Source organism: Artibeus jamaicensis, unplaced genomic scaffold, assembly GCF_021234435.1.
Source record: "Artibeus jamaicensis isolate MK-2021 breed Jamaican fruit bat unplaced genomic scaffold, CSHL_Jam_final contig_490, whole genome shotgun sequence".
Lineage (NCBI taxonomy): Eukaryota > Metazoa > Chordata > Mammalia > Chiroptera > Phyllostomidae > Artibeus > Artibeus jamaicensis.
This window is the reverse complement of record NW_026521861.1, coordinates 11,171,769-11,192,307: the sequence shown is the minus strand read 5'-3', so window position 1 is coordinate 11,192,307 and position 20,539 is coordinate 11,171,769. Positions and strand designations below refer to the sequence as shown.

At 42.0% G+C, this 20,539-nt stretch overlaps 1 protein-coding gene across 1 annotated transcript in view; it reads right to left on the bottom strand.

The window, feature by feature from the left end:
• TDRD1 (tudor domain containing 1) overlaps nt 1-20,539 on the bottom strand; it is a 36,824-nt gene that overhangs the window by 8,923 nt on the left and 7,362 nt on the right. Inside the window, exons 5-21 of the mRNA XM_053668663.1 lie at nt 20,063-20,095; nt 19,141-19,246; nt 18,373-18,433; nt 17,378-17,482; nt 16,967-17,152; nt 16,305-16,448; nt 15,605-15,776; nt 14,543-14,629; nt 12,457-12,624; nt 12,229-12,336; nt 11,184-11,354; nt 8,781-9,023; nt 8,086-8,223; nt 5,771-5,881; nt 4,781-4,951; nt 2,489-2,761; nt 1,794-1,913 (exon numbers count right to left, since the gene is read on the bottom strand). Coding sequence (XP_053524638.1) covers nt 1,794-1,913; nt 2,489-2,761; nt 4,781-4,951; nt 5,771-5,881; nt 8,086-8,223; nt 8,781-9,023; nt 11,184-11,354; nt 12,229-12,336; nt 12,457-12,624; nt 14,543-14,629; nt 15,605-15,776; nt 16,305-16,448; nt 16,967-17,152; nt 17,378-17,482; nt 18,373-18,433; nt 19,141-19,246; nt 20,063-20,095 — 2,397 coding nt within the window. The remainder of the gene's footprint in view (nt 1-1,793; nt 1,914-2,488; nt 2,762-4,780; nt 4,952-5,770; nt 5,882-8,085; nt 8,224-8,780; nt 9,024-11,183; nt 11,355-12,228; nt 12,337-12,456; nt 12,625-14,542; nt 14,630-15,604; nt 15,777-16,304; nt 16,449-16,966; nt 17,153-17,377; nt 17,483-18,372; nt 18,434-19,140; nt 19,247-20,062; nt 20,096-20,539) is intronic.

Genomic DNA, 20,539 nt, shown 5'->3' with positions numbered 1-20,539 from the left:
TTACAAATTGAAAGTAAGACCCTCCCCCACCAGCAAAAAGATTACAACTCACTGCAGGCTCGGATGATGGTTAGCACTTTTTAGTAACAATGTATTTTTCAATTAGGATATGTATGTTGTCTTATTATAAATAATGCCATCACACACTTAAAGACTATAGTAGAGTGTAAACATTATTTTTGTATGCCCTGGGGAACAAAAACTCGTGTGGCTTGCTTTATTATGATACTCACTTTACTGCACTGGTCTGGAATGGACCACGTTACCTCCGAGGCCTGCCCACAGTTATCTTACAGGACCTGCGAGTTACTCTGATTGGCCGCCACCGAACTCGGACTGACTCACCTTCTACACTATAATCTACACTACCAGGATGAACTCAAATGAAGAGAAGACTTAACTGTAAACTTCCGTGAAACAAAAAAGAAAAATTAAAAATACTTATATACTAATCCTCTTCGTGATTAGGTCCAGTGTAAAACATTTCTCTAAGTTTCTAAAGATATAGTAACACTATAGTCACAAACTACAAAGTATCCTTCCAATATAATAAAGTTCTGGTTCAGATGATCTTAAATGGTTAAAGAATGTTAACTTAGTAAAGATAATTCAATGTAAACGAATATATTTTAAACAAAAACTAATACAGTACTTAAGGACACTGTTTTGTTACAAAAACCTGTAGATTATGACAATGAGCTTGAATAGGTGCTGAATGCAGGGCATTCTATTCGTATGTACAGTTGTGCTTTTATAAGTAAAAGTTTTTATTGATTTGAGAGAGAGAAACATCAATTTGTTGCTCTGCTTATCTGTGCCTTCACTGGCTGATTCCTGCATGCTCCCTGACTGGGGATCGAACCCACAACCTGGGCACATGGGGCTGATGGTCTGACCAGCTGAACTGCCGGCCAGGGCTGCCGAGTAAACTTGCCTGCAGTGTTTAATATCAGTTCTTCCCTAAAACCTCACGTGAGACAAAGTCGTTACACTCCTCCTCTCCCCAATTCCTAATGAGTTCACATAAGCACTTTCATTTTATATTTAAAAAGATTAGCAGCTGCCATCAATAAATCAGCAAACAAATGCTGGTGAAAATGTAGAGAAAAGGGAACCCCAGTTAACGGTTGGTGGGAATGAAGACGGGTGCAACTACAGTATGGAATTTCCTCAAAAAAGTAAAAATGGAACTGCCTTTTGACACAGCAATTCCACTGCTTGGAATACATCCTATGAATCTTGAAACACCAATTCAAAAGAATATATGCATCCTGTATTCATAGCGGTGTTATTTACAACGGCCAAGATCTGCAAACAGCCTAGGTGCCCAGCAGTAAATGAGTGGATAAAAAAGCTGTGGTACATTTACACAGTGGAATACTACACAGCAGTGAAAAAGAAGGACCTCTTACCTTTTGGGACATGATGGATGGACCCAAGGACTATTACGCTAAGTGAAATGAGCCAGTCAGTGAAAGACAAATCCCATATGATCTCACTTATATGTGGCATCTAATGAACAAAATAAACTAACAAACACAACAGAAGCAGAAGCACAGATACATGCAACAGACTGACAGCTGTCAGAGAGGAGAGGGGAACAGGGACTGGATGAAAGGATTAACAAAAGAGCACATATGCATGACCCATGGACAGGGGCAGCAGCGTGGGAAATGCCTTGTGGGGTAGAAGTAGGCAAATGGAAAAAGTGGAGACAACTGTAATAACATTAACAATAAAACATAATTTAAAAAAAGATTCTCAAAAATAGTCCTCAAATTTTAATTTCTTACCTGGCATCCCATTTGGTAGAGCATAAAATAAGTTCGAGTCTATAATTTCTAATATGCTTGCTTGTACAGTTTTATTGACCGGCAACTCTATCGTCCGCCACGGCGCAGCTGAAGAGATGGCTGCAAACACACCACACGTCGGTCGACATCGATCTCCAAACACAGTACACGTCGGTCTACAGATCCAATTTAGTATTCTTTCCCAGTAATATACTTATTCACTCATTTTCTCATCAACTGCAGATTATCAACATTCCCCAATTCCCCAAATGAAAATCTGTATTTTCACAAAACAATCTGGTTTTTTTTTTAGTGATTCTGTGGGCGTTACAAAAAAGTCCAACCTGTAATGAGAATCCTTGAACTACTGCAGTCTTGGCGGTATTGTGCTTCTGTAATACATTTACACTTGTGTAGTGTATCTAATGTAACTCTTAAATGTATTCAAACATTAAGGTATACACAGCTGTATGATGCAAGTTCACCTGATAAGTAATGTTAAAAATGAGTATAATGTTTGCTTAATAAAACCACGTTTCAAGAAATTAATATTAAGTTAACTTTAATAGCACAAAGCATATTTCTACAGGAAAATCGTGTCATTCTGAATAGAAAAGGTTTTGTGGCCTACAGAGACAAAGGATAACATAAATGTAAATAACAGGTAAATGGCTTAACAATGTTAAGCTTGTTACCTTGATGCCCTGGGCTGTCGATCAGAAGGTTAAGTTTGTTGATGGGTCTGTGTTCTAAGAAGTCTTTCCTCAAGCTGGCTCTTAAAACCAGGTGCTCCTCAATCAGCACATCACTGATTATTCTGGGGTAACGAGTGGAGAGGTCGGAGAGCTCAACCCCCGCTCCGCTGTCGGTGACCTCAAACACGTGGGCTTGCAGTCTCGCCCCCGTCACACACGTCTGAAACCTCGCGATGGCCTCCTTAGTCCAGTGCTGGTTTCCAGGCTGTATATCTGGCAAGAAAGAACAGCATTGAACGGAATCCTGTGCCCCAGCTGTACAGTATTTTTGCGTCAATGGTTTTCAGGACCTGGCCCTTGCCAGGTGTACTATTAGATCAGCAGCACTGAGTATCTTTCTCAACACTCGGGTCTATATCTACACCCTTCGTTCCTGAGGTACCAACAATGCCTTTGCAAATATACTGACCAGGGTGTTTCCTTAACCTTCCCTACTAGTGTGTCGCACCTGGCATTTTCCCAATAGGCAAAAATAGAAATAATATTTCTTTTAGAAGCCACCTTTGTGTCCTGTTACATATGCAAGCATAAGTGACCAGTTATGCTGGTCACTCAACCACACAATTCCAGCTTTGTGGACAGTCTTCTAATCATAATTAGATGTCACTTTAGCCCTGGCCAGTGTGGCTCAGTTGGTTGGGCATCATCCTGCAAACTGAAAGGTTGCATTTGATTCCCAAACACAGCACATGCCGGGGTTGCAGGTTCGGTCCCCAGTTGGGGGGTGTGTAGGCAGCAACTGATTGATGTTTCTCTCTGACATCTATGTTTTCCTCCCTCTTTCTCCCTCCCTTTCCTTCTCCCTAGAATCAATCAAAGAAAAAAATTTTAAATGTCATTTTACTTAGCCAAAAATTATTTGTCTTGGACATCTGTGCCTTATACACTTATTTGTAATGGGATTCTCAAACTTCCGAGCATGTGTGTCAATTTCCCAGAGGGTTTACTGAAACAGATTCTGGAGTCCCACCAAATTTTCAATTTAGTAGCAGGCCCTGGATGGGGCATGAGAATCTGCATTTTTATGAAGTTCTCGTGTTGCCGCTACCGGTTTGGGGGCCACGTATTAAGGATCACTGACATAAGACACGGTAATTAAAACTATAACCTGAAATGAACTTTGTGCAAAACAAGTAGGAAGAAAACAGATAAGCAACAGAACACTGAGCAGTGTCTGTTTCCTGGCATGACCACCGGTAACATTTTGGTATCCAACCTTCCAGTTCTTATGGAAACACACACTTGCACAAATAGTCTCGTATTTCTTTTGTAAAGAAATTTTAATAATAATAATAATAATAGCTATTATGGGTATGATGCCAAGCACTGTTAAGAGCTTTTTATATTGTTAGCCCTCTGTTTCTTCACGGCTCTTTGAGGACGGTACTGTTGTTTTGCAGATAGGAAATAAAAAACGCAGAGAGTTTCAGTACTTTGCCGGAGGCCTCTCCGCTAATAGCAATCAGAGTAGGTTCCAGAGTCTGTCCGCTCAGTCACAGTGCTCTCCAGCACCTCTTTTATAACCTGCCTTCCTCAAGTACATCGTGGACAGTTCTTCATATCAATGACACATATTCAGCATCGCTCTTAGTGACATATAATAACAGCAAAGAGTTAAACAGAACTTTAAGTGCCAGGTCCCATTCTGAACATTTCCATTAATCCTCAGGGCAACCCCATGCTACCACTGTCCACTATCTGGAGTGTCATTTAACCAACCATTCTCCTCCTACTGATATGTAGGCTGATTCGCTATTATTAACAGGAAATAATAGCAAATCAACCTATATTTGCTGTTAATAATAGCAAATAGAGTACTATTCGCTAATAATAGCAAATATACTATTATTTGCCATTATATTTGTTAATAATAGCAAATACATTAGTATTTGCCATTGCTATTACTATTTGCTATTAATAAGTTTCCTTGTAGGAGAACTTTGTCAAATTCCACGATTATTTCTCTGGGATAAATTATCAGAAGCAATATGCCTTTGTGAGAAAACACCGGTTTCCACTCAGATCACAAGTATGGACAAGTACCTGCTTCCCCACTCTGACATCAACAGCAGGTCTGGCCGGTATCTTTACAAATACATTTTGAAATTTCACACTACAATGCAAGGTCTTCTAACTCACACAAAATATTAAAATTATAGATATTAATACTTAGACATTATGCGCTCTAAGTATTAGAAGACAGTAAAGAGTATTTCTTATTCTGTATCATACCTACTAACCAACACTGTACCCCTTGAAACGGGAGCTTTAAAAATTCCGATGGGATCGTTCGGAGTTTGTCTGCAGTGACTTCCTCCATGTTTCCATAATCCACAAAATGCACTTTAACATTTCCGTTTGGTGCGATCTCCTTGACTAACGCGCGATACCAGTTCCCGTCACCTAGATTTGACACAGAGTTCATAACAAGAAATATTTCCTTCTGTTAACGACGGAAATTTTATCTTGAAGAAGACATCATTTGTCTAGGAGCTAATAAATCTGCTCTCTTCCACAGATGATGCCTTTTAGTTTGTCATTCACAAGTCCCCAGAAGAAGAGTACTCAAAGCCAATTTTCAGTACATCTCCAAAGTGTTTACAGCATCACACTTTTACATTTGATATAAATTAAAGATTTCATTCTCCACCTATCCCTAAACAAGCAGAATGTGAAGGTAAGACAGTAACCTTGAACATGTTTGTCAGTCGGAAAGACTTCTAATGCTCTTACCACTATGGACAGATTGTTTTCCTTATTCCTTGGTAAAATAATATAAAAAATAAATAAATAAATTTTTACAATGAAATTAAATTTTTTTCAAAATAAATATGCATAGAGTGACCAGAAGAAACAATAAATCTGCAGTAAAGAGATCTTCCATTATTTAACTTATTCTGTTACCAGAAATTCTGGAAAGAAAAGCATTTTACAAAGTTGAACAAAGTTCAGGTACTGAAAGTATCATCTGGAGGTTTGTTGTTACAAAGAGAGAAGAAAAAAACATCATCTTAAACATTCATTTAATATCAAGTGTGAAAAATAATTGCTTTAACATCAGAAGAAAATACACAATAAAAATAAGGGTTGATAAAACCTATATAATTTTATTAACCAGTGTCACCCCAGTAAACTCAATAAAAGTTGAAATAAAAAATAAGAGCTGAATGTCAAGAAATAGAAGGTTCTGGTAGTGTCAGGATTGCACCACCAGCCACTCACCTGCAAAAAATGCACAGCAAGGCTGTCCTATTTCTGCCTTAAAGTCTTTAGACAACTTCTGCTGACAAAATTCTGCTAGTGATTTGTTCAAATCGTTGAGTTTCTTTAAAGCTGAAAATACATGTACGGCATTTAATATTTTAAACACACACACATAGAATATAGATTTTTCTTTGAAGCTGGAAAATGCTTTAATCATAAAATCTCAGGTACACCCCCAAACAACTATTAAGTGCACCAAATGCCTTTCCCTTCTCCTTATTAAAAAGTTGGGCAGCCCTGGCTGGTGTGGGTCAGTGGATTGAATGTTGGCCTCCGAACCAAAGGGTCGCGTTCAATTCCCAGTCGGGGCACATGCCTGGGTTGTAGGCCAGGTCCCCGGTAGGGGGCACGTGGGAGGTAACCACACACTGATCTTTCTCTCCCTCTATCTACCTTTCTCTCTCTCTAAAAATTAATAACTAAAATCTTTAATAAAATGTTGAAAACAGTTGAGCAAATAAGCCACTGTTTAGTTAATCCTCCCAGTAAACCCCCCACCAATGACTTGCTGGGCCCAGTGACATGACTGTGGCATTGTTATCAGGAGACTAGAGCCATGTGTTTTGCATAGAGACAAGGAAACAGTGTACAGACCTGTGCAGAAAGGAGCGTTTCACACACACTGACCTAAAGCAATACACACAGTACTACTCAGTGGATGGCACAGATAACGCCTGCTCAGGAAACTCGGAGAGTGAGCTCTGTGTGCCAAAAGTCTCACACAGAACTTTGAAGTATGCCATGTTTGAGAGAAAAGGACAGGGTGTTCCAGAAGGAAGAAATGGCTCCAAGGTCAAGTACAGAATTAAGCAGCCAAAACACCTGATGAGTCTTCCAGTTGTAACGAGTATACCAATATTATGTGAGATGTTAACTATACAGGACACTGGGTAAGAGGAGTACAGAAACTCTCTGTACCATCTTTGCAATTTTTCTGTAAATCCCAAATTATTCCAAAATAGAGTGTAGTTTGGCAAAGCAGAGAAGCTGGAAGGTGAACCACTAAGAAAAACACCAGAGATGGGTATGAAGACCCAGAGAACCAGAGAACTTCAAAAGGCCAAGCAAAAAGGTCTGAACACAAAAGAAGTAAAAGAAAAACAAGTGTTATTTAAATATGTGGCAAAGATCCATGAACAGAAATGAAAATTAAATTATAACAAGTTAAAATGGTCACCTTTCAGAGGAGCCAACGTGAGCAAGTTTAAGGGCACACTATTAGAAACAGCGGCGGGGGTGGTTTCCAGACAAGATGAGGTGCAGTTAGATACTCTTCACTTCCTCACACAGCCAAGGAAAGGATAACGAGCAATTTAAAAACAAAAAACAACCAGAACTGCCAGATAACTGTATGGAAATGCGACAACCAAGGAGTTAAAGAAGAAACATTCATCCAGACCAGTAGGAGGGGTGGAGAAGACTTGCAGCCAGGCAGCAGCTAGAGTGCCAGCTGGGCCAGGTGGCAGCTAGCAGAGCAGGCAGTCCGACATTTGCAGATAAACCAGGAGGAACAACTGGGGAGCGAGACAAACTCCACAAGTCAGGGTTCCACTGTGGGGGAAACACAGCCTCAAAACCTCTGACTGAAAAAACCTGGGGGGGGGGTGGGGAGGGATGTGGCAGTGGGAAAAATTCCCAGTCTCATAGAAGAGTCCTTTGGAGAGACCCACAGGATCCTAGAACGTACACAAACCCACCCACCTGGGAACCATTTATGTCACACTTTTATTTGTACACTTAGTTATATGTATGTTGCATTTCGATGAAATCAACACTTTAATTTTCAAAACTGAATTTAGGAGACCTGACCAGTGTGGCTCAGTGGATGGATCAGGCATCACCCCACAAAGCAAAAGGTCACGGGGTCAACTCACAGTCAGGGCACACGCCTGGGTTGCAGGCCAGGTCCCCAGTCTGGGGCACACAAGAGGCAACCTATAGATGTTTCTTACACCTTAATGTTTCCATCCCCCTTTTTCTCCCTCCCTTCCCCCCCCTTTGAACAGAAATAAAATCTTTTTAAAGAAAACTGAATTCAGGAGACATTCTATAAAATCTAAACTGATTAACCTATAAGGAGAGATGGGAAATAAGGGATAAAAGGGATAAAAGGACTAAATACAGCCAAATCTTTCTTAAAAGTGTAAATACTCATTTGGCCCTTCTTGGAAAGTTCTTGGAAGGAGAGTATCACTCAGTAAATTCATCTTCAGTCATTATCTACACCAGCGTATTTGTAAAAAATATATACATACATGCAAGAGTCCACTCACCGTCCTCTTCGAGCACATGACAATAGAACTCTCCAGGACTGTATATCACACAGACCACGACATCCACTGTTTGGTTAACAGCAAGTCCAACCCATGTCCATGCTGACAGACTTAGTTTGGCTTCTCCAACCAAGGGAACTGCGAGAATAATGAACATTTCATAAAAACAAATGGCCTTAGAAATATGCTTTGGAAGAACTGAATTTTCATAGTGAATTTATAAGAAAGTTTACCAGTGTTCCAATTAACTATTACTACCCGCGATAAATTTCACATTTCAAATTCATTCATATTTGTGATTGATTTTCAGCTACCAGTGACCTATAAAACTTTCAACAAATGATCAGTTCCCAAACACACCCTTAAATGTATTTGGATGAACTACTGATTTTATTTATTTATTGAGAAGGGAGACAAAAAGAGGAGGGAAGCAGCAACTGGTGGCCTCGCACAGGCCCCCAACCAGGGACCTGGCCTGCAACCCAGGCATGTGCCCTGACAGGGAACTGAACTGGCGCCCATTCAGCTCGAAGGCCGGTGCTCAGTCCACTGCGCCACACCAGCCGGGGCTGAATGCTTGATTTAAAAAGACAACAGGTACTCGACATAATTCCTTTTGAAAGCCTGAGAACTCAGGCATGGACGAAACCATCTGACCTCCAGCATGAACACTGTCTGGCTGGCACATTACTCACCACTGGCTTCTTTCGTGTCACTGGGTTTCTCTGTCACTGTCCCCTTCCCCCAGACGGCGAAGCCCGCGTCTGTGAGAAGCTGCGCCACGCTGATGCTGGGCGTTGAGGACTGATCTGTAAGCTCCACCAGAGAACTGTGTTCCAACTTGCCCACCACTTTCACTGTGACCATTCGGTTCTGCACAACTTTTTTCATCAGACAAATAGCTTCCGGGGTCCAAATTCCCAATGACGGCTTCACTCCTAACACAGAATTTTTAAAAGGAGGTTAAAAAATATTTCTTACAGTAAGCATTTAGAAATTCCATTTCTGATTTCCAGAAAGGTAAATTTAAGTAATCTGTGACAAACACTGGAACCAAACACTTCATCTGAGCAGAAGGACTTCCTAAACATGAAAATAAAGGCAAAATTACACAGAAAAAGCCTGTAAAAAGCTTCCATATGTCTATGTAAAAAAAAAAAAATTCCATTGATGAGAAATGTTCAGAGAAGCCAATCCATGAAGGCGTAAGGTAGATTACTGACAGCCGGGCCAGAGGGGGGCTTAGCAATGAATGGCACAGGAGGTCTCGTCTGGGTGACAGCAACGCTGTGAAACTACAGTACAGTTATAACTGAACAGCTTGGTAAAGGTACTAAAAAATCATCTAATTATACACCTTACAGAGTGAATTTTGTGGTCTATGTAAATTACACCTCAATAATGTTGTTAAGAAAATAATAAACAAGTACAAAACAGCCCAGAAGCCACAGTGGTCCCTCGTATCGGTGCAGGACAAAACGCCTGTGGCGCTCCCCGAATGGGACTTGGAAATCTGCAACCCCGGGCTTCAGCTCAGTTCATAAAACAGAAGAGCCAAGGGGCCTACAGAAAAGTATTTGGCTGCACTGGTAATAAAGCAAATTAAAATAATTTCATGTTCAGCTTACCAAAATTGGCCAAGGTAAAATAAGATAGAAATACTGGGCTAATCAAGAAGTTTGTTTAGTTTAGTTTTGTTTTTTTTTTAATAAAAGACACATTTTTCATTTTCATGAATAACTTTATTGATTTGGCTATTCTGTGTATGTCAGCCATCTCCCGTGTGGTAGAACACTGATTGCTCTCACTGTCTCGATTCGATTGCTATCAACTTCAACTGATCTGACTACAGAGCCTTATCCAGCGAGAAATCTGCAGCACGAAACCTGGCAAACCACCTGGTGAGATTTGACACATTCAGTTCATCACAGCACCTTCTCCGGACACTGCACAAACCTTTTCTTGTGCGTTTCAGTTGCTTTTACCTTTCTTGAAATAATAAAGCATAATATGCCAATGTTGCTTATTTTCTTCCATATTCGGTATTAAAATGGCCACATAAAAATTCACCGATTTTGTTAAGTTTTTTTAAAAAGGCACACTGATATGACAGCTGTCACAATACAATCTAACAAAATTGTTTTGAAAGAAGTTAAAGACAGCTAAGCGCTACTAAAGCCATCGTACAGAAAAAAATCAAACGAACTTTCTGGCCAACCCAGTATCCACCTGGTGCACCAACGCGTGAAGGGACTGACTGCCTCCTGCATTGCCGGCGGACGCGTCTGCCAGTTCAACCCTGGGAAGCACAGCCACACACGGAAAGAAGCGTGCCCGCTGACATCTCTACTCCTAAGGGCCCATTTTGCAACAAATCTACACCTTGCAACCTGGCTTCAGTCAATGATCTTGGATAGGTTGTAAAATGCGTTTGAAAGAACATCGTTAATAGCAAACACTTGGAAATAGCTAGTTAAATCAGGGTTCATTTAAATGAAGGTTGTAGAGGCCAATTACTGACATGGAAAGACCTCCCCCCGACGAGTGGGACAAATTACACAAAAAGCAAGTTCTAAGCACACGCTGCAATGTTCTTATTGCTTTTACAAGCAGTTTCCCTCTACTACATGTAGATAATAGGCTTCTATGATATTCATGACGCAGGCTCCATAAACAGCAAAAAAAGCTAATTTCATAACATTGAATTTTGTTTTATTACAGCTAGTATTTCTTAAATGTTCTATTAAGAATTACTTTTAGCCCTGGCTGGTGTAGCTCAGTGGATTGAGCACAGGCTGCGAACCAAAGGGTCGTCAGTTCGATTCCCGGTCAGGGCAACATGCCTGGGTTACAGACCAGGTCCCCAGTGGGGGCCACATGAGAGGCAACCACACACTGATGTTTCTCTCTTTCTCCCTCCCTTCCCCTCTCTCTAAAATAAATAAGTAAAACCTTTTAAAAAAGAAAAAAATACTTTTATACAAAGATAAGTTATGTCTGAACATAGTCCTTTATGTCATCAGTAGTTTAATTTCAATTCTGATACTGCTACCCGAGGTTCCAGTAGCCTAAGAATACTGGGATCATGAAACTCCTACCTGCCAGCACGCACTTTACTGCTTGCATGGGCAACTCCAACAACTTCGGCGTTATGGAACACAGTCTTTTCAAACTGAGGATCTCGAAGTTTCCGTAATCTACATATCCAACCAGCACAGACTCTTCAGAAGCATAAGCCAATACGGAGGCACGGTACCACTGATCGTCCTCTGAAAAAAGGCGACTCGGTCTCAAACGATGTTCCCATGTGGCTGGAAACAAAACCTTTCTCCCCAAATTTAGAAATGGTCATTTGCAAATTTTAACAGTGAGCTCAATGCTTATTCAAATTGCTACCTCTGCTTAATGGAAGCCTTCAACTCCTACAGTAGTGCCGTTATTCTTACCTTACTGACTACTCATGTGTATGCTGTCATTATTTATTTCTGTGCCTCGTCTGCCTAGTAGACAGCTCATTAGGACAAAGAACATGTTTTGGTCATGTCAATCCACTAGGTCTTGTTCAATACGTGGACCATTTGCTAAGGCATCGAGCAGAGCTAACGTTAGAATACCTGGCAGCATGAGTGAACCAGACTGCACCAACTGAGCCATCATTTTCCTGGAGGCCTACTGCTGCCTCCCCTTCTGTGAGGCCGCTGGACCTCCCATCAGCCAAGAGTAACAGAACCGAGTGATCTAAGGCCAGGCCTGTGCAGTCACCGGGGCGGTGCCCTGACAGCTCCGGGCTGCCAGGCGGGCCCTCTGGCTGTCCCAAGGAACGCTGGTGAAGACATGAGGCTCCCCACCCCACCAGCACCTTCACACGCTGATGTAAACGACATTACCTGCACTGTTCTCCTAAAACCGTAGGGCTGACAAAACAATAAAACCGCCTTCACCCATGCCTCACCGCACACACACTCACGGGCCCTGTCCCCTGACACACTTCGACTTAGTTTAACGGGACATATTTAAAAACACAACTGGTATACTTTAATACTCAAGTTCCAAATAGAGCCATCCTGTGCAAACTGAAGATTCTGTCTCACCCACAGGTACTTAACAATGAGCAAAGAATTCAGTAACACTTTCTTCCCTTACCTGAGAACTGAGCGCAGCAGATGTCACCGATGGCTGGATAAAAATCTGAGCGAGGGGACATCTGGCCGCAGTGCTCGCGAAGGGACGCCTGCAGTTCAGCGAGCTTATCTGCAGATACAGACCACTTCTTAGACGAAAGACTTATACACTACACATCTTACACACTACACATGTTGAGTCTCTGGAAGTGTGTTATCTCGAGAGCACGGATTGAGAAAATTTACTTACGGCCACTCTGTAGTTTTTGACAGAAGAAGTCTTCTGGAGTCTGAATGTGGGAAACCACACTGCAAAACTCATCGCCCACATTCAAAGTTAACACTTTGGGGATTAAGTCTCTTCTGTCTACAACAATTTTGTTTTTGGCTGTCACGTTCCCAACATCTTCAGGCTCACCTCATCAGAAAACAGAAGAATAAATCATTTTGGCTTCACTAACCCAATTTTTCAGCCGTTCAGGCCCACCCGTGCTTTCCACGCCTCTAAGCCTTAACGGGTGCTGTTCTCTCCCCATCCCCTGGCCCAAGTACTCCCAGTCGCCAGCAGCCTGGTAATTTCCTGCTCCGTGTGGTGTCACTCTGAAGAGGCTTCTCTCCAAGTCTGGACGAAGAGCCCCTCCCAGGCGCCCCCCTGTACCCGCACGTCCTCATTCACACCATGTCTGTGACGGCACCGCACACCTCCACAGCGCAGTAGTGAAGCAGGTAAGGCTCAGTGATTTCTGTTCCTTCCACCCACACCTGGGCAGCATCTGCCATTACTGACAACTGCCTCCCAGAAGCCTTTGCTCTGCTGATGCTCTGGCAACGGTTCCCCCTTGCTCTTCCCACCCTGCCCATCACAGCTTTTCCCATGATATTGTAGGCCCCTCACTGTTCTTCCTCACTCCACACTCTCCCCAGACACCACCGACACTTCTGGTTTCAACCATGACTGCTATCAGACCACGGAGTGTTTGGTTTTGTTCCACTGGACGGCAAAGAACTACTGAAAGCTCTTCAGCAGAGTTGTCACACCAAGATTGTGTTTCAGAGATGTCATGTGGGCAGCAATGTACGAATACAGACAGAGGACAAAAAGATAAGAACGAAAGGCTTGTTGCAATTGTCTTGAATGTCGAGAATTCCTGAACTAAAAAAAAATGGTAATAGGAAAAGAAAGAAAAAATACGTACAAAAAGGTCACCTGGGATGAAAAATCAATAAAGACTTTACAACCAATCAGAGCAAGAGATGGGAGGTGAAAGACAAGGTAGAGTCACGGGTAAATTAAGTTTGTTTAAGTGACCAGAGGAGCCCAATCCCGGCATCGTTAACCTGGAGATCACCTCTGGAGGAATGAGCAGGGACGAGGAAGCATGTCTTCATTGAAAGCACAGTCATGCTGGCACTTACATGCATGGCCCATGTATATGAACAAGGGGCAGGTTGCTGGGGGGAACAGGGGAACCAGGTGGAGGAGGGCAAAGAGGGGAAAACTGGGACTGCTGTAAGAGCATGACCAATAAAATATATTTAAAAAATAATTCAGGGGAGTGGTGTGCTTCACAACAATGTTTCAGTCAACAACAGGAAACGATAGGATTATAATGACACTGAAAAATCCCTGCGATGTCATGACATCGCAGCGCGAGGCACTGCTCCCGAGTTTGTGGTGGCGCTGCCAGACACAAACCTGTGAGGTGCCGGTACAGCATGCACTAGCGCAGACAAGGGCAAAATCACCTAACGACACGTTGCTCAGAACGCCCCCGTCGTTAAGCAGCACACAACGGCACCTGGTAAACGAGCAAAGTAAAGGAGAAGCAGACTCCAGGAAAGGACACATCAGACCAGGCGATGAGAAAATACAGTGATCAGAGCAAAACTCCTGGGTTCTCATTAAATCAAATGAAAAGGAAACACATGCGAATAAAAACTTAAAAAGAAACATCATCCTACTACAACACGATGTTATAGCCCTGTTTACTATTGTTGGAATACCCAAATAAGGAAGAAAAACAAATTAAACTAAAGAAATATTAGCTAAAAATCCCTCAACCCAAAGCGTTATGATATTTAGTACTTTGTCATCTCTGATCATTATCACGTCAAGGGTTAATCTGGAAGACAGGGAAGAACTAGGCAGGGGAGAATGAAAACACAAATAAGGCATTACTGAGTAAAAACAGCACCTTCCGTGTGTAACGTTTACAGAATGATTAGCATTTCCATTACTCTGACCCTGCGGCAGCAGCAGCATTTTCTGTTCGGCAGAGAAGATGCTCTCTGATAAGGGTATTACCACGCTGCCCGCTGTCACTGCGTATACTCACTTTGATCTGCTCCTTGCTTCTCAGAATTCTGCCCCTCAGGTATTAGGCCATATCCCATTTCCACAAGCACATGGTCTAAGAGTTTTCCTGAAAGTGATTAAAGAAACATCTACATTGAGATATATACTAAATATTAAGGAAGAGCATATAAAATACATGAGTCAAATGTAAAATACATGAGTCATAATTACATGATTTAGAGATTATAGCTATTAAAGCCCTAGCATATTGCTTACTAGTTCAGTTTTCACATGCAAAATATGTTTCAGTGATGCTCCGCTTTAAAAATTGAGGCAAAATTCCCATCATCGCTTGAAAGAAAATTTAATGAAAAGATATCACTTCAAAATTGTGATTAGCAAGAAAGATTTAGTACCTCCACACTGGCGTGCTTAGAAGGATATTGTTTATGGGGGGGGGGATAAATTGAATACACGAGATTACTACTTCTCAAACATGAAGTATGGCTGAAACAAGGGCATTTGCTACCAAGTTACCAACCAACCCTGAGCCTCTAAAAGTAGAGGAGTAATACCCTGGAGACTGAGAGGCAATACAAGCACACCATGAAGAAGTCCCCTTCCAAACAGACACAAAGCCAGAGTGGTAGAGCGGGATTCCGAAGTGTTTCCGCTTGCACAGCTTGAACACTGTGTACTTACAGTCTTGATACTAACGAAATACGGTTCTGAGAAGGGTGTTCCAAGAAAAAGCAATGGTGATGAGAATGAATGAACTCACAGAGAGATTTCTGAGTTCCTCAATAAAGGAGTGGAAGTCAGGAATAGGTATTATATTATAGCTACATTAAAAGGATAATACAGTTATCCCATATGAAGTCTAGACCTAGCCTTTTAATCTGCTCAATTCTAGGAAGTCTGCGCCATGTCTGTGACAAACTGCCAACTGCAAGAGCAGGGCCAAGGCCCTGTCTTCGTCCCAGTCCGAATGACCCCAGAGAAGGGCTTACTTGGCCACACCTTTCTAGTCCTCCTCTGAACAGCAGGCAGACACTAAAGAACATAGTTAGCACTCCACTGAAAGAGAAGAGGCAGGCCTTACCCGAACTGGGTAGCACGACATCCACAGCAAACGTGGCCACCTCTTGTTCTAGGACGTCAGCGATTTTCACAGAGCAGCACTGCTCCATGAGCAGTGACTTAACAGTTTGGATACAGTCATTGCTCCAACCCCCCTCCGCTGGGACAACTCCAGCCACAAAGCACTTTATGGCCTGAAAAATTTTGCACGAGTTACTAAGGAAAAATCAGTATTCGAAAATGCCTTTTTCTAATTAATTATGTGACAATTTCATAAGATAATGTGCTTTCTGCAGAAAAATTACCAAAACTCTTCACAAGTAATAACCAAATAAACAATTTGACCTGTAATCCTTTTTCTGTGTGGGTATTCTCTTCACAATGCTTTGACTATTGGGACTTGACGCTTGAGAAGTTGACAAAAGGATAATACTTATCGCTCAATTATGCATCAATTGAGGTCACTTTCAAATAGTGTAATAAATAGAAAAATGATTACTTTTAAAGAGCAGATTGATAAAATGTGCCTAAAAATGCTAACAGTCTCTCACCTGAGTTAGTACCTAAAGTAGCCACGAAAACCAATGAGTGTTTCTGTACAAAAGGATATGCCAACAGGTACTAGTGGCAGGATGGAACGAGCAAATACTGTGCTCATCAAAACATTAAAAACAGCTCCTGTGGGATTCCTATTAGGAATTTACAAAGTCAAAAAGACTCACACAAGGAGGAAACAAATCAATGTTTTTGTTTAGTTGCTGTATTCTGTTTACTGGAATTATTTCTTCATTTCCATAATCAATATATAAGACTTGTGCCTTCTTCTGTACTACGTCAACGGCTTGTATTATTACTCTGTTCCAGGTCTGAAATAAAATAAAAATGGTACTCTACTTCAAAAGAGCATTTCACAATCTTAGGTTTAGAAATTCTCAACCAATCTACAGAGCATGCAAAGGAAAGGCTATTGTTCTATTTCAGGGTGCTCAATTAACAAGTTAACATAATTTCTAATAATCTTGCTAAGAAACAGCTAACACTGTTGAATGAAGCCTTAGATATCCATAGATATTGCCACGCTATTCTACTTTAACCCAGCAGACTCTATGACACACTGCTGGCTCAGCTACACAAACAGGCACAAGCTCTGAGACGGTCAATCGGTCTGCAGTCAGCTCTTGAGGAGCCTATAAACGGAGCTGGAGAGGCCCAGCCCAGGGAGGAAGTAACCGGGCAGAGCCTGAAACGCTGCCAGCGGAAGAAAAACAGAAGTCTGCCCAGTCTCGCCTTTAAGCCATCGACCGCGTCATTAAAAGCTCTGGTGTCGACAGGACCGAAGGAAAGTAAAACATCTTCTTAAATAATTCATCTCAACAGAGGTTACCTGGTCAACAGTGTACTTGGCAACGCAAACTTCCCCCTTAACAGGAATATAATCGTCCTCCTCGTGCACGGTATTTGCATACGTTTCCTTTAAGCTCGCAGAGAGTTGGCTCATGTATTCTAAAACTTCTGAAGAATACAGCTGCACATAAAAGTCACCTGGGTGTTTGAATTCAGTAACTGCACCCTTTCAAAAACAGAAAAGATGCGGTAATTCACTGGAAACACAAGTAGATATGAATTTATTAAAACTTTATGATTAACATACAGGATGTGTTGCCTACAGTTTTTGCCATTTTTATCAATTTCATCACATGACATTTTTGTAGCTACCTTATGCATTCAAAATAGAAAAGGAAATAAAATCTGTATTTCTTTGGATATCTGCCAGTGAAAATTAAACAACAAATACCTTTATTTCCATGGTTTTCCTGAGTTGTAGACTTCTCAAATCAGAAAACATTATTTTATGAGCACAAATGGCTATTTCTTTAGTAATTCCAAGTGGATAGTTACTCTGGTTTAAAAAAAAAACACAGAAATGAGTTACATGCAAGTGCATGTTTCAGCGAGACTGTGGCCATTATCTACTGGAATCAAGGTCAAAGCAGCCTGACTCTTAGTCCTGAATAAGAGAACAGCACACACTTTCAGGAGGCCCTAAAACTCACTGTCCACAGGATGTGTGCAGAGCGCTGGGATCAGCCAAGAATCGTGCCGTGCTGATGAAAAGAATGTTGAGTTTCTTAAAAGGGGTGGGGTGCTTTAAGTTTGCACTTGGCAACATTTTTGGAGGAATAACTATTAGAGGCAGACTATACCTATGTTTCTGACAGGGACTGAGAATTCACGGTTTCTTACGTTTCAGCCCAGCAGTCCCCAGTTGGAGACTGCCTTTCTGGCCCCTCACCCAGGGGACTTGTCCCTAAGGACAGGGGAGCAGCCACCCTGTCACAGAATAATACCCACTCCCACCCCCCTGCACAGAATAAAACTCCTAGGAAGCCCTGAGACGTGCACAGACAGTTTTTTTTTTTAAGTACCAGCCAGACAAGGCTAAGAATGATCTGTAAATGGCTGGACATAACCGACAGTCTTCAGATTATGAATGATTCAGCCCGTACAGCTGTCTAAACAGGAGCAAGGGGTTGAGGGAAAAAACTCTCACTAGGGAACAGGGCCCATTAGAACCCAGTACACGAGGCCGGAGCACCTGTACCGCGGGGCTGCAAAGAAGGGACTCTCTCCTGTCCAGGCGGTTTCCCACTGAGAAAAGGCTGTGCATGGACACTTCTCAGTGACCCCAGCGGTCACCAATCCGATCGTAGGGTGTACAGATTTACTCAGCAGGAAACTTTTGCTCTTAAACAAACATTGGCGAAATGTAGAAATAAGTCTGGATCTTACCTCGTTTTTCACTTCCATGTTCTTCGTTTCAAAAGGTGATTGATCTTTCAACTTGTGGAAACTGAAATAAAGCACCTGATTATAATATTTATACTACAGAGCCAATTAAGAGCAAGGGCCACAATTACATTAAATTCTCAACCGACAAAATCCAGAAAAACAGCTTCTTCCAGGCCGCATCGCCCCAGTACAAAATGACACCACCCAGCGCTGTCTGCGCGATGGCCTGCCTGCGAATGGGAGCACTCCTCCTGAAAGCTGCTCCGCGCGAGGGGGGGGGGGGTGCCCAGGCTCCAAGCCTCGGGTTGCTTCTCTGCGTAACGGAGGCATCCCTGCCTCACCCAGACGTAGTTTTGAGGATCAGAGGAGGTTATACATATGGAACTGTCCAGTAAACTGGTAAATAGCACACGAGTAAGATACATGCATTTCAAAATCAGAATCCAACAAGCACTGTGAGAGGTCTACCTTAGTAAACTTTAGTTAAGCACATATAATTAAAAGGGCTTGTTAAAGGTCTAATCATTAAAAAAAGTCACTTAAGGTTTTAACCCTCAATATGTCCAACCTAATAAAATTATACTCATGAAAACGTGCAAATTTGTAGAGCTGTTGATCACTTCAGATATGCACACTTTGTATCTCACCACAATAAATAAGTACAAAGTAATAACTTCTACATAGTCATGGCCTGCTTACCTGATCTAATCTCTGTACTACCATATAAATTGTTTACATATGCTCTAGTGAATAAAAACACACACTTACTTGTGCTGCACAGGTTTGCACACGATGCTGTGTGCTGGCCAGTCTCTCCTCTGACACGCTACGGAACAATAGTACGTCTGCTTGCACTGTGAACACCTCAGCGACCCTACAGAACAGGGCCCGAAACGTTTTAGTCCAAACATCTAGTGCCTAGAGTAGGACATTTTCAAAGACCAGACATATCAAATAGCATTCTACAGCCACATCAAGGATACTTGAAGAGGCTTATGCTGTTTATAACTTGCAACAGTTATAATTTAATTGCAACATTAAACTTTCAAAGCTCTCCCAAAATGCAGATGGAAATGAGAGGGAGGGCAGACTGTGAACAGGACAGACTCTCCTGAAGCAGAGCCCAGAGCGCGTGTGGTAAGAGGAGCAGCCGAAGGAGACACACTCTGCGGCGGTGAACACAGACTGGTGCGGGCAGACTCTGACACGGCTTACCCCGTGCCATGGAAAAAAACACAAACAAAAACCAGTGAAGACACTCACAAGCAGAAAACCCAGGAAGTTGTTGAGATAAAGTATTTTTAAAAATCCTATCAGTATCTATGCTGAAAAATAGCAAATTATCTTTTAAAAAAAACCCACAAGAAAAAAAACCACAACAAAACCAAGCTGGACTCAAATGCCTCCACCAGTAAAAGAAACAGGGGACAGAGAGGCACTAACTACCCAAATAGCCAGCAAGCACATGAAACACTGCCCCAGATCACTGAGTATGAAGGAAATGCACATTTTAAAGCCCCAAAGAGACCCCACTGCACACCCACCGCAAGGGCCAAAATTAAAAAGACTGAAAACCCCTAATGTAGACAAGGATGTGAAGGAACCAGAATTCATTACCAATGGAAACGTACAACGAGACTACTTTTGACAATGGTTTGGTTGTTCCTTACAAAGCTAGACATACACCTACCCTTTTGGCTCATCAGTTCTCCTAGGTGTGCACCTGAGAGAAATGAAATGTGCCGCCACACAACAGCTCCTGCAAAAATATGCACAGAGCTCTATTTGCAACAGTCAAAAACACACAGTGAAGGGTTCCAACAAAAAGACAAAAAACGAATCGTGGTAGCTCAGGCCGGCTAGGACAGGTGGTGAGGGCGTTGTCCCAGTACGCCCAAGTTGCAGGTTCGCTCTCTGGTCAGGCACGCACAAGAAACAAACAATGAATGCATATATAAGTGGAACGACAAATCAAAGTTTCTCTCTCTCAAAAAAAAAAACAAGCAAGCAAGCAAACAAAAACAGGACAGATCATGGTATAATCGTACAATGGAACACTGCTCAGCAACAAACACAAAAACGTACACCTAGCAACATGGATGAATCTCAAAAATATCGTTCCAAATGAAAAAAGCTTTATACAGAAGAGTCCATACTGCATGATTTC